The sequence below is a fragment of the Chiloscyllium punctatum genome, chromosome 18, assembly GCF_047496795.1.
Source record: "Chiloscyllium punctatum isolate Juve2018m chromosome 18, sChiPun1.3, whole genome shotgun sequence".
Classification (NCBI taxonomy): Eukaryota; Metazoa; Chordata; class Chondrichthyes; order Orectolobiformes; family Hemiscylliidae; genus Chiloscyllium; species Chiloscyllium punctatum.
Genome location: NC_092756.1, coordinates 90,934,323 through 90,960,131, shown reverse-complemented (window position 1 = coordinate 90,960,131; position 25,809 = coordinate 90,934,323). Strand labels below are relative to the sequence as shown.

Sequence of the window (25,809 nt, the reverse complement as noted above, 5' to 3'; positions counted from 1 at the left end):
GGACAGAGGAGGAGGAAGGTATAACATACAGTGGAAGCCAGGGGAGATTCAACAATCAAACATTTCATGTTGCCACAGCCCAGGAGAGCATAGAATAAAGGAATGAAGATAGTGTCCAAATTAAGTGCAAATGGTTACACATAAAACAGAAAGGAATAAATGAAGAAACAAGACAAAACTAAGCCAGCACAACAACAAAAAAAACACAAAAAAAAAATCAGACTTTACAATCTAAAGTTTTTGAACTCTGTGTTCAGTTCAGAAGAGTCTAGTGCGTTCAGTGAAAGGTAAACTGCTGTTCCTCGTGCTTGTGTTGAGTGTCCCTGGAATCTTATCCAAACCCATGGGCAGACAGGTCAGTATGGATGCAAGGTGATGAATTTAAAATGACAAGCAACTGAAAGCTTGGGGTCATGCGAGTTAGGTAGCTAGGAGGAGACAGTGGTTTAGAAATAGTGTCACTGAACTAGTAACCCCAAGTCGTCCAAATTCATCTGGAGACACAGATTCAATTCCTCCTAGAGCAGTTGATGGACTTTAAATTCAACTAACAATTGTGGAATTGAAAACTAGTCTCAGTAACGGTGACAATGATAACTAAAACATCTTTTAGGGAACGAAATCTGGGGCCTTACCATATCTGGCCAACATGTGACTCCAGACCCACAGCAATGGGATCAACTCTCAACTGCCCTGGAGAATGGCCTAGCTAGCTATCCAGTTCAAGGACAGTGAGGAATGGGCAACAAACACCAAACTTGCCACCCACATCCCCCAAAAACATTGAAAAAAGGAACCTATTTCGTCTCACCTCGATTGTGGATGCCTTCAACAGTGCAATCTGGTCCTCCCGCGAGAGGTCAAGGAAGCCCGGAATCTGCTTGGCAAAGTCAACGATTTCTTGCACAGAGATGATTGCCAACTCAGTGAAGTGGGCAAAGCGTTGCTGTCGTGTTTCTCGATTGTGCGGGTCATTACTTTGCGGCCAGGGCTGAGGATGAAAGAGGTGAAGAGTGAATCATGATTCACAGATTATTTTTGACACTGATGTTAAACTAGTCACAACAACTACCGTTCATAAACTGCATGCTGGTCTCTAGGCTCTGTAATACAACTCACATTCTTTATGGACACCAACTACCTTCAGCATAATTTGAAAAGCTGTTAACTTAATTCAGGTTTCATAATGAGACCAAATATAAAACAAAAGTCTTTTGGTCGATTCCCTTAATTTTCGGTTGTGAAATTTTTTGGGACAACCCAAAAGACATTACTGGCACTATATAAATGCAAACTTCTTTCTTTCTGCCTGATCGTTGCCTGTCACACACAAAGTTGTACCCCAACAGGAATTGGTACTTGCAGGTGTTAGGGAGATGTGGGTGTGCTGTACCTTAAAGTTAAAAGTTAGCAGAAGTGTTCTGATTTAATGTAACCTTTTGGTTCAGCAGCTAGTGTAGCTGGTTGCCTGGAGACAAAAATTTGAACTAGGCCAAATCAGTTTAAATTATAATGCCCCCCAAAATAAAAAACAAACTCCAATTAAGTTTGAATTTTGTATATTGACAATATTAAAAGCCAATGACACAATCAGATGCTTTCGGGGTAGAAGACTGGGAAAAATTGAACAGTTGGGAGGAGAACTGCCAAACCTGCATGTGCAGACTGCCCGAAACACAGCACTCTTTAAAGGTGCCTTTATCGACCAGTGACCTGTGAAACAGAAATCCCTAAGAAGAAGAAAAGACGACAGAGATAGATATAAAGAGAAGATTCTACAGCTTGCTGGTTTTGAAATCTGAATTTTGGAAATCTGAATTGGGGATTTTATTGGACTGGTATTAAAGAAGAGAAAGTAAAAGATAGGTTAGAGGAAGGAGTTGTACATAGTTGTTAGTTAATTATTCTCTGTTATTCTTTAAGAAATGAAGTTGTTAATTTGTACTTTAAATCGTTCTTGGCCTCTCGAATGGTCACAGGTTACTGCACGGGATAAATCTTTTCTGTGTTGCTGGTTTAAATTAAGCAGGAGGAGGTTTACACTGTGACGTAACACAGGACAGGAGGAAAGGGAGTGCTGAGGGTTACCTGTGGATCGCAGTGTGAATGGGTGAAACAATGTATGATGACCTGTGCTCTGGTAAACCCACCGTTACTTTCGGCTGGTCACTGAACGATCGCTTGTTGCACTGCTGCTGTGCGGCCACCAGCTGTTGGATCATCTCTTCCTGTTCCACCGTGAGCCTGGCAATGTCGACTGCCACTGGCGAGTCCTCTGCTGTCACCACCAACGCCTGAGCAATGTCATCCTCACGCTTCTTCTGCTTCTTGTTGCGAATCTGCTCTTCCGATAGAACACCTAGAGACAGTAACAAACAAGACCATCATTCCAGGATTATGGATCGAAACAATCTCCCCATTCAGGTTGGCTACATCTGAACTGAATCATTGCTCAGTTTCCTCTAAAGTACTTATTTTTTGTAAAAAAAGAAAAATAATGTTTTCACTACAGGTAGAAACTGATATGCAGGTTGATAGCAAATTAGAAATTTGTCCTTAACACTTTTTCTAAACAAAATTCTTTCACCTATCCAGTTTCCAACCACTTGAACACTTATCAACTTAAAATTTGTCAAGATCATCTTCTTTTCCCCCTGAAGAATTCAACCCAACCACAAGTTTTCAAAATTTCCAATAATTCTTTAATTTAAAAAAATCTCAATCGCATACTGACTCATCTCACCTTTTTAGAAAGGTCTCCAAACACACCATCTTGCATCATTCCCTTCTCTTCAAAACAACTACAGTCTGGTTTCACTTCACACTCATCACAAAGCCTATCCTGGACAAAAGTGAGGACTGCAGATGCTGAAAACCAGTGTTTAAAGTGGTGCTGGAAAAAGCACAGCAGGTCAGAGAGCATCCAAGAATCAGGAAAATCGACGTTTCGGGAAAGGGCTTTTGCCTGAAACGTCGATTTTCCTGCTCCTCGGATGCTGCCTGACCTGCTGTGCTTTTCCAGCACCACTCTAATCTAAACACAAAGCCTATCCTGGTCAAACTCATCAACAAGATTCTGTGCTTGGGGTCAAACTATTTACCCTTTGCTTCCTCAGTGGTTCCATGCTTTTTCAAAACACTCACTCAATCCATTCTCTTCTACCACTCCTCCTCTGATCCATCGCCATACAATTGCCCTATGATGATTCCAATCTTACCTTTTTCTTTAAAAGAAATGTTCATTCAAGGGATGTGGGATTTGCTTGCTGAGCTAACATTTATTGTCCATTCCTAATTGCCTACGAGAAGGTGACCTGCCTTTTTGGCAACAATGCTTTTTGTTAGCCAAAAATTAATCTATGCCAGTACATTACAAAAATTACAAGAACATGTTATATGAGGTAATCAACCTCCCTGGGGTGCCCTTATCAAAAGCGTTCTGAAAATAAAAGTACACTGCATCTATTCCCCACTATCAATTTTGTTTGTAACTTTCACCAAATTTGCCAAACACTATTTCCCCATTCACAAATCCATGCTGACTCTTTCCAATCAGATCATTGTTATCCATGTGCCCATTTATCACTTCCTATAGATTCTTGCATTTAGCGAGTTTTGAGAAGATTTGTTGAAGTTCTGGATGTAGGTTTGCTCGCTGTGCTGGAAGGTTCATTTTCAAAGGTTTTGTCACCATATTAGGTAACATCTGCAGTGAGGCTTCGTCCGGAGGGTGACGAAACGTCTGAAAATGAACCTTCCAGCTCAGCGAGCAAACCTACATTCAGATTCTTGCATTTTCCATCCGACTGATGCAAGGCTGGTGGGTCTGTACTTCCCTATTTTTTCCCTTGCTACTTTCTTAAATATTAGGGCGACGATTGCAAGCTTCCAATTTTCAGGAATCATTCCAGAATCCATGGCACTTGGATAATCACCAATATGAAAACTCTCTCTACAACTATCAGGTCCCAGGGACATATCAAGTTTCAGCCCAATTTCTCCAGTACAATCTTCTTACTAAAAGAAATTTCCTTCAACTCCTCATTCTTCTTAGACTCTTGGATATCTAATTCTGGAAGATTTCTTATATCTTCCTCAGTGAAAAGGGGCAAATTAATTACTTATCTTTTCTGCCATTCTTCTAATCCCAATTATAAATTCTCCTTACCCTGATTTTAATGGACGCACATTTGTCTTCACCAAATGTTTCCTTTTTAATGTACGTTTTCTGTACAATTTCTTTAATATTGTTCATGGCAGGCAGCCAAGCCCTACACTGTACAAAGCTAATCCTTCCTCAACTTTTCAGCTTGAAGCAAGTCTCAGGCATGAATAGTCCTTGTCTTCACCCTTTCCACAGCTCCAATCCCAGACTGGCTTTCCAAAAACCACAACTATCCCCAGTACATGGAGTATCAAAATGTCCTGACTCTTGGGTAGCCTCGCATTGGGTATCCGGAACTGGCATGTTATGTTGCTCAGAGTAGCCGAGCAAAAATTACTCACTTATTAAACCCCATTAGCCAACCCATTACCACAACGCCACCAATTTCAAAGGGATGCAAATGGCTTAGAACTTGCTTACAATGTTCTCTCATTCCCGCCTCTCGACATTTTCGCAACCGGCACTCCTGGCATTTCCTGCGCATGTACATGTCCATTTCACACTTGCCACTGTTCTTGCAGGTGTACTGTGCATTCTTGATCACACTGCGGCGGAAGAAGCCCTTACAGCCCTCACAACTCAGCACGTTGTAGTGAAAGCCGGATGCCTTGTCCCCACAGACGCTGCAAACCTCATTCCCCAACATCTTCGGGGCTGGCCCCTTCTTCCGTTTTACCATTGGCTCATCCCCTGAAAAGGCAGGGCAAAGCAATGAGGCATAACTCCCTATAATTAGAGGGCTCCTAGCAAACCAAATTTTTAAAATAGGATTATTGGCCAAAAGCAATCAATCAAAACAATGCATATTTATATAGCAGCTTTAATGGAACAAAACACCCCAAGGTGCACAAACAAAATATGATAGAGTCACATATGAAGATACTAAATTAGATGACCAAGAGATTCGTCAAGGACACTGGTGTGGAGGAGTGCATTAAACATGGAAAGTGGGGAAGAGGTGTAGCAAAATCTAGGTGAGACTGAGACTTGCTTCAAGCTGCAAAGTTAAGGAAGGATTAGTTTGAAAGCTTGGGACTGAGGCAACTGAAGCCAAAAGCAGGTGGATTAAACTTGGGAAGGAGCGATTGGCCAGAATTAAAAGAAGGCAGATATCATATCAAGTTGTGGAGGTGACAAATTTTACAGCAGTAGAATGGGATGAAGGCATGGAACAATTTTAAAAGCATGGATGTAAACTTTAAAATCATGAACGTGCTTCACCAGGAGGCAGAGTTTTGGCTGACCTCAGGTTAAGAAAGGAACACTAGCCAGAGGGGCATTGGAATAGTCAAGGCTAGAGGAAATGAAAGAAAGGACAAGGGTTTTAGTGTAGGGTAGCTGAAACAGGGGAAAATCGACTGAAGTCATGAAGGTGGAAATGGTCTTTGTGATGAAACATACACAAGACTATAAGATCATCTTGAATCAAATGGAGCATCAAAGTCGACAGGTGGTGTTGAACATGTTTAAAAGATCAGATTTAGTCTGTCTGCTTGTGCGTGGTCTTTGGGTTGTTCGCTTTATTAAACCTGTCAAGGCCATAGAGGAAAAAATATCGATTTATTGAAGTGATGCCAGGAATTACAAGAATCAATTAATTATTTTCTTCGATAGCCGTGAAGGATTATTAAGAAATCCAGGATGAATTTTTTTACTTTACCTGGAGAATAGGGAACTTGCTACTATGTGAGAAGTGGAGCCATATGCATTAGTATATTTAAGGGAAGCTAAATAAGCATTTGAAAGCAATGAATCAAATATGGATAGGTTCATGAGGTTAGATAGCACAAATGTTAATGCTTTGTTGATTATATCATTTAAATACACTGGCGATGGGGATTGTTTGATTAGCATCTGGAATCACAGAAAAGAGAGACGGGCTTTGGCACAGTAAAAGTGTGACTACATCTGGGCCAGCCAGTCAGGGTTCAAGTCACACCTCAGGATGTTGGCCACAGAAGGACATCATAACACATGAACAAGATTATTATTTTAAAAGAAAGTCATCTCTATGGAACATCAGTGATGTCCTTGCCTCTGGACCAGGAGGTCAGAGTTAAATCCCAACTGTTAAGGAAGGCGAAAGAGTCATAGAATCTCTACAGTATAAAAACAGGCTATTTGGCCCATAGAGCCCATAATGATACTCCCAACCTTCTCTAGCCTATCCCTGTAACCCCACATTTCCCATGGCTAATCCACCTAGCCTGCACATCCTGGACACGATGGGCAATTTAGCATGGCCCATCCACCTAACCTGCACATCTTTGGACTGTGGGAGGAAACCCAGGCAGACTTGGGAGAACATGCAAACTCCACACAGACCGACAGTCACTAGACAGTGGAATCAAATCCAGGTCTGTTAGGCAACAGTACTAACAACTGAGCTGCCCCAAATAGGTTGATTTAGTATAACTTATAAAGAGCGAGAGCTCTTGCAGCACAGTGGTACTGTCCCTTACTTCTGAGGCAGGAAGTCCAGAATCAAATCCCACCAGTCCTGGACATGTATAAACAAAGTCAGTAGAAACATTGGGCATTAGTTAGAAAGTAGACATCTGTAAATTTACATCAGTGAATAAATCTACTATCAAGGAAATGGCCCAATAACATCTCTTTTTCCTCAGGCAGCTGAGGAAATTTGGCATGACAGCGAATACCCTTGCCAACTTTTATAGGTGTGCCAGAGAGCATTCTGTCTGGATGTATCACTACCTGGTGTGGCAACTGTACCATTTAAGATCAAAGACAGTTCCAGAGAGTGGTGAACTCAGCCCGGACAATCACAAAGGCCAACCTCCCATCTATAGAATCCATCTACTAGGCCCGCTGTCAAGGAAAGGCAGTCAGCATTCTCAAAGATCCATCCCACCCTGGCAATGTTTTTCTACAACCTCTACAATCAGGGAGAAGGGATAGAAACCTGAACACACACACACACACACACCAGCTGGTTTCAAAACAGTTTCTACCCTACTGTTGTTAGAATACTGAATGGACTCTACAGCATTCCCCTGTACTTGTGTTTTTGTCTTTAACTGCTGTTTACCTATTATTTGCTTATCTATTCTACCTAACGATGGGATCTGCCTGTATTGCTAGCAATACAAAGCTTTTCACTGTGCCTTGGTACACATGACAATAAGTTCAATTCAATTTGAATTGTCTTGTTCGTACTTTCTGGCTTGGATTCAATTATCATGGAGCAGGCTCACATATAGATCTATTAGCCCACTGGGCCCTGTTCGGTGTTGTTCTCTGTATAATTCAATGTGAAACATGAGGGATGATCATAGTAAATAAAAAGCCGAATTGTGCTGAAAAAAAGGACGTTATTGAAGCTTCCATTTTGCATTCATCAGGACAAATGCAAGAATGTTAAATTTTAAATTATTACAACAATGTACTCCATAGAAGAAAAGTACAAATGATTGAGATTATATGAATTTTGGCATTTTTGGGTTTATTCCAGTGAACCCTGGCAACACGTCCCTCTTTTCTCAGCAATGCTCAAATAGAAAGTTTTTGAACACTGAGATATCTATTTAACCTCTGTGCATCAAGCTCCTTATACCCCTGTTCCCAATAAAACATCTTATATACTAGTTCTGTTTAATTTAAGTGAATTCTGATCCAACAGTTCAGTCAAAAGTAGAACTGATGTATTTTTCCAGACGATTATTTGAAATAACAGTTCCTTTCTCTTTGAATAAGTCTTACCGCAGATACTGAGGGAGAATTCTGGCTCGGTGGAGAATGTACCATTGTGGAGCGTGGTGACGGAGTCACCACCCTCCTCCACCTCCTCTTCCTTCACATGATGCTGTGGGCTGTCAGAACTGTCCTCTGCGACAGGCTCTGTGATACTTTGGTCATCTTCTGGAAACATATACAGAGAATAAAATAAATTCAAAACTGCCTAAAGTTAGTGAAACTGAATTATGTATTTGAAAGATTATGACTTGTTTGAAAACAAAATCTTAGGAGCAAGAAAGAATACTTATGGCATAAAATGGAGGTCATTCAGCCCATAGAATCTGTGCTGGCACTACACAAGAGTAACATACCTAGTACCATTACCCAAACGTCGACACGTAACTTTATACAGATTCATGGCCAATTCCTTCCTGAATATCTTCATTGAATCTGCTTCCACCAGACCCTGAGGGAATGCATTCCAGATTCTAACACCCCTTCTACATGAAAAGGTTTCTCCTCATATCTCTTTTCCCAGTTACTTTAAATCTGTACCCTCTTGCTGCTGAACCTTCCACTAGTGGAATTGTTCTCATTTTGAACAGAGAAGGTTGAAGAGAGATTTATCAGGAGCTGTTAAAAATCATGAATTGTTTTGACATATTGGCTAAGAAGAAACTGTTTCAACTGTGGATTTGAACTGTGGTAAGAATCAGAGGGGAGATGAGACACTGGTCACATAGCAAGTTATGATGTTCTGGAATGCCGTGCTTGAAAAGGCAATGGAAAATGTGCCAACAGTAACTTTCAAAAGGGAATTTTATAACCTAAATCCCAGTGAACATATAAGCTCAGTGTATCAGACCCAACTTTTCAGGACTCAAAAATCATGTTTCGGAATATACTTGCTGAATTAAGTTCAACGCCTTTTCCAACCATGTCACGCTATTTTCATTTTAGATGTTACTATCAATTTTTCACCCCACTAAACTTCTTTTACTTTATAAATGATGACAAGGAATCAAATGGCAATAGAGGCTGCACTGCACAGTTGTGTGGGATTTTAAGACATGCTACAACAGAGCAGAATCTACGTGGAGATGAGTAAAAAGGGTGCTCATGCACACCCGCGGTTCTCTTTTACACTGTGTATAATTTGAAAGCTTTTGAACAAGACGGCAGCAGGACTGTGTGAGGGCTCTTGAGCCTAGAGCTTGTCTGCTCCAGTTTCCTTTCTTTCTTTCTTTCAACTTCTGCTTTTTCCTCTTTTTTCTCTTTAAAGCCTTTTGCAGCAGGTTACTTGGCACAGCAGCAAGAACGAACAATGTGCAGAATGTCAGCAACCTCCCAGCGGTCTGAGGCAGCGGCAGACACAGCTCCTCTCGGCGATTGGAGGCAGAAGCAAGGACAACCTCTTCTGGCGTTTGGGGCCGGCACCAGTGGCAAAGCTCCTCCAGCAATCAAAGGCAGCAGCAGCATCAATTGCAACAAGCACACCCAGCAATCGAGGAGAGATTCACAGGCTTATCCAGTCTTCAGGCCAAACCTTTACTGAGATAAGATTCAGGTTTTGAGATCTAGACATTTATCCTACCTTTTGCTTTTCTTTTATTTCTGTTGTTTTTCTGTTGAGATTTTGGTTTTGTAACCAAGATGATGCTGAGGAGTGGTGACTTTGTACACTTTTTGCTGTACTCCCATGCTGGGATTCAGATTGGTTTCACAGGTTGGCGCAACATCGGGGGCTGAGGGCATGTACTGCGCTATGATGTTCTATGTTCTATATTTGAGCACATAGAACAATAAAACCTAATTCTAAATCAAACCCCTCCTTCATTTAATTGGAGAGTGTTTTTGAAGCTTCAAAAATCAACTTATGTGCTAAAAGCTACCAAATACATGGTTTAAAATGAAAAATCTGCATTTCTGTGGGTAAAGAGCAGGGAGACTGGATTGGAAAGCTCTTTCAAAGAGCCAGCACAGACATAATGGGCAGAATGATCTCTTTCCATGCTGGATAATTTTATAAATGGGCCTACCGTGGCCAGCATCCAAGCCATTTACAGCTGGGAAGGACATCTTCCATCACGTGTGCCACTGCATTCTGAAAATACAATCCCAGTGGGAAGCTGAGAGAGAGAAAAAAAAAATTATAGGTTGTTAATAGGGCAGTTTGATCTTTAATCTTATTCCTTCACTCCTTTACCTGGAAATGCTGGATTTCAGCTTCTACTCGTATCTATGATGCAACTGCCCAGTGCCATTTTTCAGAGCTTCATTTAGACAGTGAGAGACAATAGACTGCTCAACATTAAGTTGGGAATTCTGTTAGCAGAGCTAGGCATTGAGCTTGCATTAGTCCGAAAAGGGAGAGATGTCACTGAAGCTTTTTGTCTTGCACTCATCAGGCCAAATGCAAAAATGCCAAACTTCAATCAATCAACCACACAATTTATACTAAAGGGGGAAAGGACTGATCAGCTGCCCTGGCATGACCATGGAGAATGCTGAAGGGAAAACAAAAGCTACTCAAAAAATGCACAACATTTGAGCATATTCCTTTTGTTTGAGGAGAATGGGTCCACATGTATTTATATCTTCCCTAACAGACAATTGAAAAGCATGAGCTGAACAATCCTGAGTGCACTTATAGCTACACCAACAACAAATCCAAGTTACTCAGTTGAGCCAGTAATATGGCTCACCATTCAGCGATCTGTTATGTGCAAAGAAAAGAAATATTACTCAGGATGAAGACATGCAGGTTAGGTGGATCAGCCATTTTAAATTGTACCACAGTGTTTAAAGATATGAAGGCTAGGTGGATTAGCCGGGGGAAAAGTGGGGTTACAGAGATGCTTTTCAGAAGGTTGGTGCAGACTCAATAAGCTGAATGGCCTCCTTCTGCAATGTAGAGATTCTATGACATTGGGGGAGTTTTGTCACTGTTTTCTCCAAAAGCAATGTCTCAGTGAGTCAGAGCCAACTTGCCAAGTAATCAGCATTTTTTTAAAATTCCCTGTCTCATAAATTGTTGAGAATATTTCAAAGTTGCATTTGTCCTGATCAGTGACAGCGAGACAAAAACTTCAACATACTTCCAGCTTCAGCAAGCAGTCCAGGCTTTTGGACAATTGTCAGATCAGCTGTTTGACAGGAAATCAACAGAAGCAAACTATGTTAATTCTGCCCCTTCCCCTTTTCTTTCCTCTCTAGTTATGCATTCTCTCCTGAGCTAATGCATGACTCCCTGCATACAAATTGAAATGGAAATTCCAGTCATCGAAGTTCTCTCTTTCAATTTAGAAACCAAAACTTCAGAATGGCAGCGTCATGTCTTTGAAAGTAGGCTTGAACCCACAACCATTTTACGTTGAGATGGGGGCGCTCCAACTAAGGCTACAGCTGACACCATGAAATGTGGCTATGATGCAGTGACCTACTCAGAACCAGCAAACACGGGGGCATACCTGCATCAGCACACGTTGCCTCCACTGGGCTGCCAGTGCACAGCTTCACAACATTGCTCCCGTTCCACACAGTCCAGTCAGGCAAAACCGCGTGGGATTTCTCCACCCTTGTTCTTCCTTTGCCTCTAGTGCTTGAGAGATGTTGTCCTGGGTTTGGGTCACGTTGGAGAGCTGGTGCTCACTGTCCACCTTCGACAACACGAGGTCAGTGGGTGGAACAACGTGCCTGAAACAAACCTGTGAACCACAACATACATGTCAGAACAATAAGTGGAGGATTGGCTTTAAGCGAAATCTTATTTAAAAGATCGCAGAAACATAGAATGCAACCTTACAAAACTTGAAGAATTACATTGATAACCACATATTCTCACCATCCAAAAATGAACTTTGTCGGGTTACAGGGAGAGACAGAACGTGGGACTAATTAGATATCGTTTTTAAACAACTGACATGACAAGAGAGTGTTTATTAATTTGACCCTGGAGAAGGTTCAGAAAAGATTTGCTGGGAATGGAGGGTTTGAATTCTAAGGAGAGGTTAGATAAGCTGGGGCATTTTTCACTAGAGTGTAGGTGGTTGAGAAGTGACTTTATAGAGGTTTAGAAAATAATGAAGGGTACAGAAAAGTGAATGGCCAATGTCTTTTCCTTTGGGTGGGGGATTTCAAGGCTCAGGGGCCTAATTTTAAAAAGGTGAGAGAAGAAAGATTTGAAAAAATGATATGAGGGGAACCTTTTTTTAAAAACACAGAATGGTTCATGTGTAGAATGAACTTCTTGAGGAAGTGATGGATGCAGGTACACTTACAATGTTTAAAAGACATTTGGATAAGTACACGAATAGGAAATGCTTAGAGGGATATGGGCCAAGTGCAGGCAGGGGGGACTAGTTTAATTCGGAATTATGGTTGGCATGGACTGGTTGAACCAAAAGGTCAATTTTTGTGCTGTATGACTAGGATAAGGACTATGACTAATTGAATCTAAATTACTTGAGATGATCAGAGGCCATCAGAGGTGTTACACAAATGCACGTCCTTTCTTTGTGTACACACAAAAAAAGTACAATGAGATTCAAAACCCAGAGTTCCAGCTAAAACTGCTTTGATTTTTAAAAGTTGCTAGGCAGTGGGGGATTGAACCACACAAACCCAACATCCTCCAAGACCCTTTTCCTGGTTTGTGCTGACCTTACCTGGGATGTCAGCCTGGTCCTGCTGAAAGTTCTGCTACTCTAGTCAGAAGGTAGAGTGTTTCAGATCACACAAGGTTTTGAAAACATTAACCCCCACTTTTCATCAGTACCACTGTGACACACAGAACAGTGCAATGTCAGAGACACTTGCATTTAGCTAACTCATGGTCCCACCTAAAAGTGGCATTGGCCGAAAGATGAACAAATAACTCTCCATTGATCTCATCTGTTGCTCATGAGACCTTGCTACATGCAGGACAGATGTCATGGTGGCCTATAAAACAATAGTGGCTATAGTCTAAAAAGCAGTCATTCTTTGACGGTCGAGAACTTTGGCCACATGAGAAGTTATTTGATATAAACGCTCAGTCATAAAGTTTGGGTCATCCCATGAGTCAGGAACAGAGAGCAAAATGAATTACTTCCTGCTCCTGATCACTGTGAAGCGATACTGCCAGTAATTACATCTGGATGAATGTCCAATGAAAACAGGATCGAGCTCTGCTGTCTTGCAATCTCTCCTATCTGCCACTCAGACTCAGCCGTTCCTTTATCCTTACCCCACCCCTGCCTTCAGGTCAAATCCCAGTAACTTTTGCCAGTTCTGAGAAAAGGTCATTGACCTGGAACATTAACTCTATTCAGTGTCTCTCCATTGACACTGCCTGACCTGCAGAGCACTTCCAGCATCCTCTATTTAATTTCCACTCAGATGGGACGCCTTTCCCAGTTCAATAGCCCAACAACACATCTTATGTAGGCTCATGTAGAATTGCAGAAGCAAGAATTTAGGAGTCCGGCAGGTGAATGGGAGGTATTTGCTCGAGGCAGTATGTTCAGGCAGACAGGAGAGTAAATCAATTTGTTTTTGCAAAATGCCAACAGAAAAAAATCCTGCTGCAGTTTAAATGTTTTTGAGAAATACAGGAGCATTTCTAAAAGCTTTGGGGAAAAGATGAGAAATCAACATGAACTTACTTTCTGATTATTCCAAACAAAGAGTCTTCACAAATAATTCTTGATCAAGACTGTCATTGCAAACTATTTGATTTGAAAAGGACAACACAGTCAACTTCAATCCTCACTTTACCCAAATCCAATATACATACTCTGCTTTTTGGTGTCACTAAACACAATCAGAAGCAATTTCTCCCCCTCCCATTCTAGGATTCCCGAGTCCAAATGTAGTGCACCCCCCCACCCCTATACTCTGATTCCAGATTACAGAGGAATCACTTCTTCCTCTAGTACAGTTATCATGTGGTACAAACTGCCTCACAGTGCAAGGAACACAGACTCTGCAAAAGAATAATACACTTCTTATTCCCGATACACACGAAAAAAAGAAACAATAACATCTTGTCCTCATTCACCTTCAACGCAATAAAGTATCCCAAGCTGCTTCACAGAAGTGTACTACTGAATCATAGAATGGCTATAGCATTGGAGGGCATTTGAACCATTGTGTCTGTACCATCTCTCTGCAAGAACAAATCACTAAGTTCATTTCCCCTGCCCCTCTCATTGGAGCCTGCAAACTTTTTTGCTTCACGTCATTATCCAATTTTCTCTGGAAGACCAACAGAGTCTGCCTCTCCCACACTCTCTGGGAGAGCATTCCATATCCTTCTCATTTGCTGGCATAAAAATGATTTTACAAAAGTATCCTTTGGTTTGTTAGCGGATCACTTTAAATCTGCATCTTCTGGTTCTTTACCATTCTGCATTTTCTGCATTCAACCAACTTTCTTTGCCCAGTGGGTTGCTTCCCATTTCTCAGTGATTATCTTCTTTTACCAAGCAGCTTTTACACACCTGTGATGAACACTGTGTGGAATTTGAATCTTGTAGTCAGCATGGTGCATATATTTAAATGGCATTACCTGCCACCTGACCCCAGTGCCCTATCCCATTTCCTTTAATTAAGCTGGAAATGTAGAAAATGGGAGCAGAAGGTAACTATTCAGCCCCTCAAGGCTACGGTACATTTCAATACAAGTACGGCTGCATCTTTGACTCCAAGTCCACCTTCTCATACTGTCCGCACATCCCTTCAATTTCCTCGTGTCCAAAATCCTCTGCCTTGAACGCACTAACCATTACACAGGGATAGAGAGTTGTAGAGATTCACAACCCTCCCAAGAGAATTCTCAGCCGAGTCCTAAATGGAGCATCTCTTAGCCGGAGACTTTGACTACGAGTCCAAGGCTCCCTGAGCCATACCTTCCCCACGTCTATCCTGACAATCCCTCTAAGAATTTTGTATGTTACAATGCAATTACCTTTCATCCTTCTAAATGCCAGTGAATTACTCAATCCCTCCTTCTCGGGCAGTACGGTGGCTCAGTGGTTAGCACTGCTGCCTCACAATGCCAGGGACCCAGTGCGATTCCAGTTCTTTTTGCATGTTCTCTAAATAACTGTCTGGGTTTCCTCCAGTGTTATGGTTTCTTTCCACAGTCCAAAGGTGTGCAGGTTATGTGGATTGGCCACGCTAAACTCCCAGAGAGTGTTTGCAGGGATGTGGACGTTGGGTAGATTAACCATCTTATCTGTGGGGTTCCACAGATAAGATGAGGGACTGGGTCTGAGTGGGATGCTCTTCAGGTTGAGTGGCCCCTTTCCGCACAGTAATGAATCCACGATTCTATGACAAGCCCCTTGTTCGTGAGTGCCTAGTAACTAGAATCCTGGTACCTAACCCTCATAAGTTTTAGGGGTGAATATCAACGTCATGCTTTGAACCATAGCAGCAAGATGATGATACAAACATATGCATTAGGAATGGGAGCACACAATTCAGTTGGTCACTTACAGTCAGTTACTTTGACTCTCTTCAGAACTGTGGGCAGCAAGATGGCTCAGAGCGCCAGGGACCTGGGTTCGATTCTAGCCTCAGGCAACTGTCTGTGTGGAGTTTGCACGTTCTCCCAGCGTCTGTCTGAGTTTCCTCTGGGTGCTCCAGTTTTGTCCCAAAGACATGCAGGTTAGGTGAACTGGCCATGCTAAATTGCCCATAGTGTCCAGGGATATGTAGGTTTGGAGCATTAGTCAGGTTTAAATATAAGATAATAGGGGATTGGAGCTGGGTGGGTTCCACACTGTAGGGATTCTATGATTCTAGAGTGACAGGGTCATAGAGATGTAGAGCACAGACTATTGAGAAGCTAACTATTAAAATTATTCAAAGACACAGCCTCTACTTTCTCTGGGAAGCAATTGCACAGATCAACAAGCCTGAGAATTTTTTCTCATCTTCCACCTTAAATGGAGGACCCTGTATTTTTAAAGTTATGTCTCCTGAGTCTGGACTTCCACCCACCTCCCCCCAAGCCCCACAACCCCCCTCAGAAGAGGAAACAGGTTTTCAGTATCTACCCTATCAAGTCCCCACATAATCGTACATGTTTCAATAATATCAGCAATCAATGCTTCCAACATCAATGGATACTGCCCCATCATTTGTTTGTAAAATAACCCCCTCATCCCAGGAAACAGTCAACTGATCCTCAATACAATCATGTCACCACTTGAAAACGTTTGGGACAGGAGATTTTGGACTGTGACCAGCAGCAGAACATGTCGATTTGACCTAAAAAGGAAATTAGATGGGCACTTGAGGGCACTAAAATGGCAGGGCTACAGGACTAGGGAGGAGAAATAGAACAGCTCCATGGAGAGCCATTTGTGCCATAAAGACTATGACTGGAAACATAATGTTGAGTGCAGATTACAGCACACTCTGGCAACCAAAAACAGAAAACTTTATTTCTGAAACTCACACACTTTCAGAAACTCCATTAAGCTGTTATCAAATTGAACTGGCAAGAGAGAAAATACTAAGCCTATCACTGTAGACCTGACTGAAAACCAGATGGTAGTGCACAGGAAAGGTCAGTCCCCAGCCTGAAACAGTTTAAGAATTAATATAATTTTTTGAAGTGAGCACCATCAATATTCAATTGTAAATGTTCAAAGCAATACTAATATCCCTTCCCTTTCCCTGGGTCCCCAATCTTGCTCAAGAAGGGCTTATGCCCGAAACGACGATTCTCCTGCTCCTTGGATGCTGCCTGACCTGCTGCGCTTTTCCAGCAACACATTTTTCAGCTCTGATCTCCAGCATCTGCAGTCCTCACTTTCTCCTTGCTCAAAAATGTTTCAATTACAGAAAGCTCTCAGCCCTGCCTCAGAGTGTTGGTCCTTCCCATGTAGACCAACATTGCAGGAGGCTTTAGACAAGTGCCCAATGCTGTTGTGCCTAACGTTCCCAAAAGTACACATCCTAGGAAATCAGCTGATGGTCCAGTGCAATACTGAGGGTTTGCCACACTGATGTAGGTACCATTTTCTTGAGCAGACATTAAATTACAAGCCATTCTCTATCTCAGATGCTTGTGCAAGTTCCCACGACAGTATTTGGAAGAAATGCAGGGAAATTGTACACTCTGTTGTGCTGTGGAGCGGCACTGAGACATTTACAGCAGGAAACTGAGATTTGGTCTCTGCTCTGCTGGCCTGAATCAAGGCAGAAACAGAGCAGGACCACTGCACTCCTGAACAGCAGCAAGATGATCGATGCTCTATAGCGTTACCTGCAAGATATAAAAACATTGACCTACACAAACTTACACCAGGCACATTAAGCAATTGAACAGGTTCCATATGAGATGTATTTGGATCATCATGGGCATGAAATGGAAGGACACAGTGAGGTAGTGATGTAATTATAACGCTGCTGGGCTAGTAATCCAGAACCTCAGGCTAATCCTCTAGGGAGATGGGTTCAAATCTCACCACGGCAGACAGTAAAATGTGAGTTTAATTTATTAAAAATCGGGAATTAAAAACTGTCCATTGTTGTGAAAGCCCATCTGGTTCACTGATGAACTTTAGGAAGGTAATCTGTCATCATCACCTGGTTTGGCCTTGACATGATTCCAGATCTACAGCAATGTGGCTGACTCTTAACTGTCCTATTGGCAATTGAGGATGTGCAGTTAATGTTGGCCTTGCCAGCAAGGCCCAAGTTCTACAAATTAATTTTAAGAGGTGCCCAACACAATGGCATTTCAAAGAGTGGAAATCCCTGGAAGTAGAGCACTCATCAAACCCCAGCTCCAATACATCAGACACGCAGTACGTGTGACGGATGTTAAAATCCCCAAGACTGTTACATATTCACAACTTCAACTCAGATATGCTTGTGATGTCTGCCTAGAATAAGGTTCACAGACTGCTTGAAGACAAGTCTCAGGAAATATGGTATATCTATCGCAGACTGGGAATAAAATGTGCAAGAAAGAACAACCCAGGTAGCAGCCTCAAGTAGTGGCATCGCTTCCTTCCAACAGCAAAGAGTACAGATAGCTAAGGACAAATGGCTGGTGAGAAAAACTAGGCACAACAAACAAAACATAAATTAAACAATTCAATCTTATCCAAGTTGTGGAAAGCCATGCAGGTTTGGAATTAGCTCCAAAGCCACATTCAAATTAACAAATACATTAGGAGCAGCAACAGGACATTCAACCCTTCCAGCCTGCACAACTATTGATCAAGATCATCTGTTTGTGTTCCAAATTCTGTATTCCCATCTATCTCCAGTTATCTTAAAGAAGGGTACCAACCCCTCCCTAAAAATATTCAACCGATTCCCCTTGCACTACCTTCTGAGGCAGAGTATTCCAAAGTCACACAATCCTTCAAGAAAAAAAATCCCTCATCTTGGTCCTAAAAGCATGATCCCCAATTTTAACAGTTCTCCTAGCTCTCAAAAGGTAAACATCCTTCCCATGTTCACTTTATTAAGACCATTCAGGAATCTTAACTTCAAACAGTTCAATCCTCACCGTCCTGAACTCAAATGAACAGAAGGTCAGCCTGTCCAATCATTACTCATAAGACAATGTACCTAAGGAAACTATGCAGGCACGAAGTGTTCATCTTTGATAATGTCAGCAAAATGATTATGAAAATAATTTATACTTAGCGTCATTTTCATTTTAATTTCAAAAAGGACTGCAAGTAACACACACAACAAATCTGAGCCCACAGGGCTATTGTAGCACTAATTTAAAATGCCAAGCACACCCCACCTGCCCACTCCATACAGTGGGACTCCACATTGATTACTTTTTAGAACAGTGGATGAGTATATTTGCACATCCTTCCTTAAGTGAAAAACAAGATTACCAATTAATTGCTCCATATCCATCAGTGTTACTCCTAAGGTAGCAGAGGGAAAGACCAATGACAGTTGCTCTCCCACTCCACCTCTCCCCCTTTTATAGGGAAGTGTTTTGGGTACACGACAAATTCCTCCACAGCAGCATCATTGAGTCTCAGGAAGAGACAAGCACCTCCCCACACCCCACCACAACCCCACAAAAGATTCTAGCTGTCACAGAAATAAAACTGATTTATTTTTTCTCCAAAACTCAATTTTATTTTCCCAGGGTCTGTCCAAATTGTACCACAATGCACCATACCACACAGAGAAAAAAGATTAGAATGCTCTGTATCATTTCCTCTTGGAAGATGCTTAACACAGGTTAAGCAGACAGCACAGGATATTCCCCTTCAGGGCATTTACTTGCATCCAAGTCATGGGTTTGAATAAACCATGCAAGATAAGCAACATCCAACCAATGAAACAGGACAGAAACACCAAGCTGGTTTGCAGTCAGAAGGTCAGATTAACAACCAAACAGAGGGAGGCCACCCTGATGGCAGAGGTTCAGTCAAAACATATCAGTTTTCAATCTGCACGTAATTTTAAAGTAAATGGCATCCACCAACCTCTTAGAACAAATGTAGCGGACAAATCATTGTCATAAAATAGTGATTTAGAGCAATTTTACAGCCAGCCTGGTGATAAGGGTCATCTTAGCCTAGCCAGAGGTTTGAGGGGAGGTTGTGGATGTAGATCTCAAAGACCACCCCCCAACCCCCGTAAAGGTGTCGTATAGACAGAGAGGGTCCACTCTGGGCCTGGATATAGGCAGGAGACCTTTCCAACCCCCTGTCCAAGTCAACCCCCTTTCTAACTCACCCAGAATAATAATGCAGCATTTACACGAGAATAACAAACACCAGATCTAAACCCCTCTCCCCTCCATTAGAACCGTCACACACCACAGCCCATAAAGATCACAATCTCCACATCCTTACCAGCTTAACTGGGGTTTTAAGTGAAGTTATTATTTTTCCGTCCAGCCCCTAAGAACTTTCCCCTTTCTCCTGTAGTTTCTCTCTCTCTCCCCTCCCCCTCCTTTGACAACTTCAGGGAAACCTCGGCGCAACCTAACTTAACGGTCAGCGCAGATCCCGCCCATCCACAACGCTCATTGGACATACGCCATACATTTCCCTTATTTCATTGGCTTATCCTCACGTCCATCACAGCGGCCGTCAAGTTTGTCAGACCCGAAGCGTCGACGTAATAACCGGCGGAAGCCGCTTTCGAGTGATATCATTCCCTTCCGACGGGTTTTTCTTTTCCAAATTTGAAAATGGTGGCGCCGCCTGGCTAGTCAAAAAGGTTGGTTCGATATCTGAGCTTTTTTACTTATATTAAGATTGAATCCCGTTGTGTGATCTTTGCCCCGCAGCCTGTTGCGCCATTGGGACGCCATATTTGTTCGGGGCAGCAATGCCTTGGTTGGTCCTGCAGAGGCCTCTAGTCCATCCCAGTCATTGTGCACAACTAACCATTGCTTTTCAGCTGCAAGGATTTTACTCCCTTTGCTCAATTTGACAGTGCATTCTCACATCAAGCAGAATGAAGGAAGGGCTCTTACCACAAGATGAGCACAATGCTGGAACTCAGGAATAATAACAGAAATTACTGGATAAACTCAGCAGGTCTGGCAACATCTGTGGAGGGATAAACAGAGTCAACGTTTTGTGTCCAGGGACCCTTCCAAGTTCTGAAGAGAGCCATACTCGACTCAAAACATTAACTCTGCTTCTTGCTCCATCGTTGCTGCCAGACATGCTGAGTTTCTCCGGCATTTTCAGTGTTTATTTATTTCAGATGTCCAGCAACTGCAGATCTTTGTTTCATTTAAGTGCTGAAGAAACTCAGCACATCTGGCAACATCTGTGGAGAGCAAAGAAAGAGTCCACAATGTAAGTCCAGAGTCAAGAGAAAGCTGAGGTGTACAAATTTCTGAGGAGCACAGATAGAAACATTTCCCCTTCATCAATGAGTCAATAACTAGGGAGTACAGTTTTTAAGGTAAAGATCAGGCAATTTAGAGGGGATGTGAGGGAAAACTTTCTTTCACGCAGAATGTAGTGGGTATCTAGAACTCACTATCTTAAAAAGAGAATGTAATTAGATGAGCCCTTGAAATGTCTTTGCATACAAATGTCATTTCTACTGTTGAGTGCTAGAAAATGGGATTAGAGTAGATGGATGCTTGATGATAGCTATAAACATGATGTGCCAAATGGCTGCCTTTCATACTGTAAAAACTGTATAACTCATACTCGAAACGTTTATCTCAATTTTTCTCTCCATAGATGCTGTCAGACCTACTGAGTTTAGCCAGCATTTTCTGTTTTTGTCTCCTAAAATAATAATTTTGCCAAAAGCTGCATTACAAACATCAAACAGATGTGCTGATGCAAACAAACATAAGAATGAGGAACAGCAGTAGGCCATTCGGCCCTTCCAGCCTGTTCTGCCATTCAGTAAGATTGTGGCTTCAACTCCATTTTCCCACCTGACCTTAATAAGTTGACTCCCTATAAGTCTTTTAAACTCAAGAAAGCCTCTTAGTCATCCATTAATTTGGACACACCTTGAACCTTTGCCTGTTAGAGTTATTGAGATGTATACCACAGAAATAGACCCTTCGGTTGAACCTGTCTGTGCCAACCATTGAATTAAATTTATTGTCACGTGTACCGAGGTACAGTGAAAAGCTTTGCCTTGCGAGCAATACAGGCAGATCACGTTGTTAAGTAGCATAGATAAGTAAATAATGGGTAAACAGTAGCAAAAACAAAAACACAGGTACAGGCGAATGTTAAGTTTCTGAGTCCATTTAGTATTCTAAGAACAATAGGGTAGAAACTTACTAAACCAGCTGGTGCATGTGTTCAGGCTTCTGTACCTTCTCCCCAATGGTAGAGGTTGTAGAAAAACATTGCCAGGATGGGATGGATCTTTGAGAATGCTGGCAGCCTTTCCTTGACAGCTGGCCCGGTAGATGGATTCTATAGATGAGAGGTTGGCCTTTATGATTGTCCAGGCCAAGTTCACCACTCTCTGTAACCGTCTCTGATCTTGAATGGTACAGTTGCCGCACCAGGTAGTGATACATCCAGCAGAATGCTCTCAATGGCGCACCTGTAAAGGTTGGCAAGGGTATTCACCGTCATGCCAAATTTCCTCAGCTGCCTGAGGAAGAAGACATGTTGTTGGGCCTTTGTAACCAGTGCGTCCACATGAAGAGTTCAAGAAAGCTTGTTGTGGATGACCACTCCCAGGAGTTTGACACTCTCCACTCTTTCCACCTCTGTCCCGTTATGTGTAGGGGGTCCTGTTATGTGTTTGGGGGGGGGGGGGGGGGGGAACACGAGTAACATCCCACCGAAAGTCAATAATGAGTTCCTTGGTTTTGGTGGCATTGAGGGCTAGGTTGTTCTCACTGCACCATTTTTCCAGGTTTTCCACCTCCTGTCTATAGTCTGTTTTGTTGCCAATTGAGATTTGACCAACTATGGTAGTGTCATCAGCGAACTTGTAAATGGCATTAGTCTGGTATTTGGCGACCTAGTCATGGGTATACAGGGAGTACAATAGTGGGCTAAGTGTGCACCCCTGGGGGGCTTCAGTGTTGAGTGTCAGTGACGATGAAATATTGTCCCCAATCTTCACTGATTGTGGCCTGTGGATCAGGAAACTGAGGATCCAGTTGCAGAGAGTGGGGTTTAGTCTGAGATCACTAAGTTTAGTCGTGACTCAGTCTCAAGGGGATAATAGTGTTGAAGGCTGAACTGTAGTCATTGAGTAGGATTCTTATGTAGCTGTTCTTGGTGTCAAGATGTTCTAGGGAGGAGTGAAGGGCACGTGATATGGCATCTGACGTGGATCTCAGATATCCTAACCTAATCTAGTCTCATTTGCCAGCACTTGGCCCATATCCCTCTAAACCCTTCATATTCACGTACCCATCCAGATGCCTTTTAAATGTTATAATTGTACCAATCTCCACCATCCCCTCCGGCAACTCATTCCACATACGCATCACCCTCTGAAAAAGTTACCCGTTTGGGTGCCTTAAATCTTTCTTCCCCCCCCCACCTTTAACCTATACCCTCTAGCTTTGAATTCCCCTACCCTTGGCTATTCATCTTATCTGAGCCCCTCATGATTTTATAAACTTCTATAAGGTCACCCCTCAAGACTCCAAAGGAAAAAGCCTCAGCCTATTCAGCCTCTTTCTACAGCTCAAATCCTTCAACTGTGGCAACATCCTTGTAAATCTTTTCTGTACCCTCTCAAATTCAACAATATCCTTCCTTTAGAAGAGTGACCAGAATTGTACGCAGTATTCCAAAGGTGGCCTCACCAATGTCCTGTACAGCTGCAATATGACAATCCAACTCCTAAGTGTCAGTGAAGTTAGGAGGGGAGATGTTGCTGACCTGTGTTAATTCACTGCTTCTTGCTTTGGTGTGATGACTTGAAGCCCATAGGATGTTGTGAGTGGCAGAGAAGCAGCAGAGATAAAGAGGATGAGTTTTTGAACCCCAGTGAGTTTGCAGATTGTGTTCATTTATGAACTGGTCTTTTTCAGTCTTTCAGAGATGGTAATGGTAAGCTAGGAAGTGGTAAAGGGTCACCCTAAGATTGATAGGAGTCAGGTAACTTTTCCCCACAATAAGGTGAGAGATTTCAGCTTAGGACTTTGAAGACAATGGACTTGGCTGCAGTCTTGCTTAAAGAAGGTTCAGCTCTGTTTGACAGGTCTGAATTAAGTATGGCTTCCATGTCCTGGAAAGATTTTACCTGAGGTATCTAGGTGATAGGAGATAGTGAGGACTGCAGATGCTGGAGAAGTCAGAGTCAATAAAACGTGGTGCTAGAAAAAGCACAGCAGGTCAGGCAGCTTCCAAGGAGCAAGAGAGTTGACGTTTGGGGCTTAACCCGTCATCAGGACTGATATCATTGGCAAAAGTAAATGTTTGTGCTCATGTGGTTGGTGGGATGTTAAGCAGTGATGACCTCTGCCCTGTGGGCTATCAAATGTTTTTTAGACTGCTGACCTTGACTCGAAGGTACATCTTCATCCTTCTGCTGCTCAGCAACGTCCACGTGACAGCAGCAGGGATAGGTTGAGCTTGGGTGGTTACTGTTCTGGACCAGGCCCAACTCCTCAAAACATTTTTAAGCAGGTAGGCCAGACCGTAACCTTTGCTATTTGTTTTAGGTAAGTGTTTAGTGGATATTCCTGGAGTGAATTAGCTGGTCCGACTGCCAAGTTTTGAACAAACACAATTTATCCCCAAATTACGGAATGAAACACAAAAAACAGAAAATAGAATACCAGTAACTTATCCTGTCCAAAAGACCGACAGACCATCCCAACTTAATGATGCTGTTCTGAAAATACTTGCAACAGTTCCAATAAACAAAATCTAATCTAATCCCTTAGCACAAAGAGTAAAAATGAAACAAACCAGAGCTTACAGGCTTGAAGTTATACACTGCTGAACTGAATCAAAACCTTTTAATCTAAGCAAAGGCTAGCTACACAGCCAGCTGCCCATTCCCCTTTGATTATACCTTTTTTTTTAAGACATGAAAGCCTCAGGCCGGAGGCATTCCCTGTGAGGGGAAAATAAAAAGGGCCCCAATAAACCTTTCAAACCCAGCCTAGTTGGAGCCTGGCCAATTACTCCCTCTCTGAATAAAAAACTCAAGGGCATAGTAACCTTGTAAAAAGACCAACATTGTGACAGTTAACGACAGATTTCTCGTGGTCCATTGTTTCAAGTGGATTCCTGAACTCTCAAATGTGTGACGAATGTCATCTAAACAGTGACTAAACCCACCCCCTCCATGCTTCTTGGTGAATGGAATAAAGCTAAAAATCAAAGACTTTGAACTGAATGGCTTGTTCTGCCATTTCAGAGTCACCACGTTGCTGTGGGTTTGGAGTCACATGTAGTTAAGACCAGACAAGGACAGCATATTTTCTTCACTAGAGTCATACGGCATGGACAGACCCTTCAACTCAACTCATCCACGCCGACCATGTTTTCCAAATTAAACTAGTCCCATTTGCCTGCATTTGGCCCATTTTCCTCTAAACCTTACCTGTCCAAATGTCTTTTAAATGTTATATCTGCAGCCACATCCCCTACTTCCTCTGGCAGTTCATTCCACACATTAACCACCCTCTAGGTGGAAAAGTTGCCCCTCAAGTCCCTTTTAAATCTTTTTCCTCTCACCTTAAAATTATGCCCTCTGGTTTTGAACTTCCCTACTTCAGGGAAAAGACTTCTACTTTCCCTTTATCTATGTCCCTCATGATTTTATAGAATTCTACAAGGTCACCCCTAAACCTTCTATACTCCAGGAGACGAAGTCCCAGTGTATCCAGCATCTCCTTATAATTCAAACCTTGCAGTCCCAGTAACTTTCCAATTTAATAATATCCTTCCTATGGCAGGGTGACCAGAACTGGACACAGGCCTCACCATAGCCGCAACCTTTATACTTAATGCTTTGACCAATGAAGACAAGTGTGCCAAACACCTTCTTCACCACCCTGCCTACAAGTGGCAAATATTTTGAAGGAACTATGTACCTGAATGCCTATATCTCTCTGCTCGAAACCAGTTCTCAGGGCCCTACCGCTTATTGTGTAAGTCCTGTCCTGGTTTGTCTTATTAAAATACAACCCCTTTCATTTATCCAAATTAAACTCCATCTGCCACTCCTCGAACCATTTGATCAAAATCCCACTGAGAGATAATTTCTTCACTGTCCACTATGCCACCAATTTTGGTGTCATCTGCAAACTTACTAAACATGCTTTCTATATTCTCAACCAAATTATTTATATGTTGTAACTGCCTCTGGCAGTTCATACCAAATACAAACATGAAAGTGTTGGCCCTCAACAATGGATCCAGGACCTATGCCTATGGAACACCACTGGTCACAGATCTTCAGTCTGAAACACATCCCTCTCACACCACCCTTTGTCTCTTACCAGCAAGCCAATTTCGTTTCTAATTGGCATTCCTTGTGATCTA

At 42.3% G+C, this 25,809-nt stretch overlaps 1 protein-coding gene across 1 annotated transcript in view; it reads right to left on the bottom strand.

The window, feature by feature from the left end:
* Window positions 1-19,810, bottom strand: part of LOC140489321 (oxysterols receptor LXR-beta-like) — a 43,306-nt gene extending 23,496 nt beyond the window's left edge. The window contains exons 1-7 of the mRNA XM_072588739.1: window positions 19,702-19,810; window positions 11,332-11,568; window positions 9,901-9,990; window positions 7,886-8,044; window positions 4,586-4,855; window positions 2,151-2,359; window positions 812-991 (exon numbers count right to left, since the gene is read on the bottom strand). Of these exons, the coding sequence (XP_072444840.1) occupies window positions 812-991; window positions 2,151-2,359; window positions 4,586-4,855; window positions 7,886-8,044; window positions 9,901-9,940 (858 nt within the window). The 5' untranslated portion in view covers window positions 9,941-9,990; window positions 11,332-11,568; window positions 19,702-19,810. The remainder of the gene's footprint in view (window positions 1-811; window positions 992-2,150; window positions 2,360-4,585; window positions 4,856-7,885; window positions 8,045-9,900; window positions 9,991-11,331; window positions 11,569-19,701) is intronic.
* Between the last annotated feature and the right edge of the window lie 5,999 nt (window positions 19,811-25,809).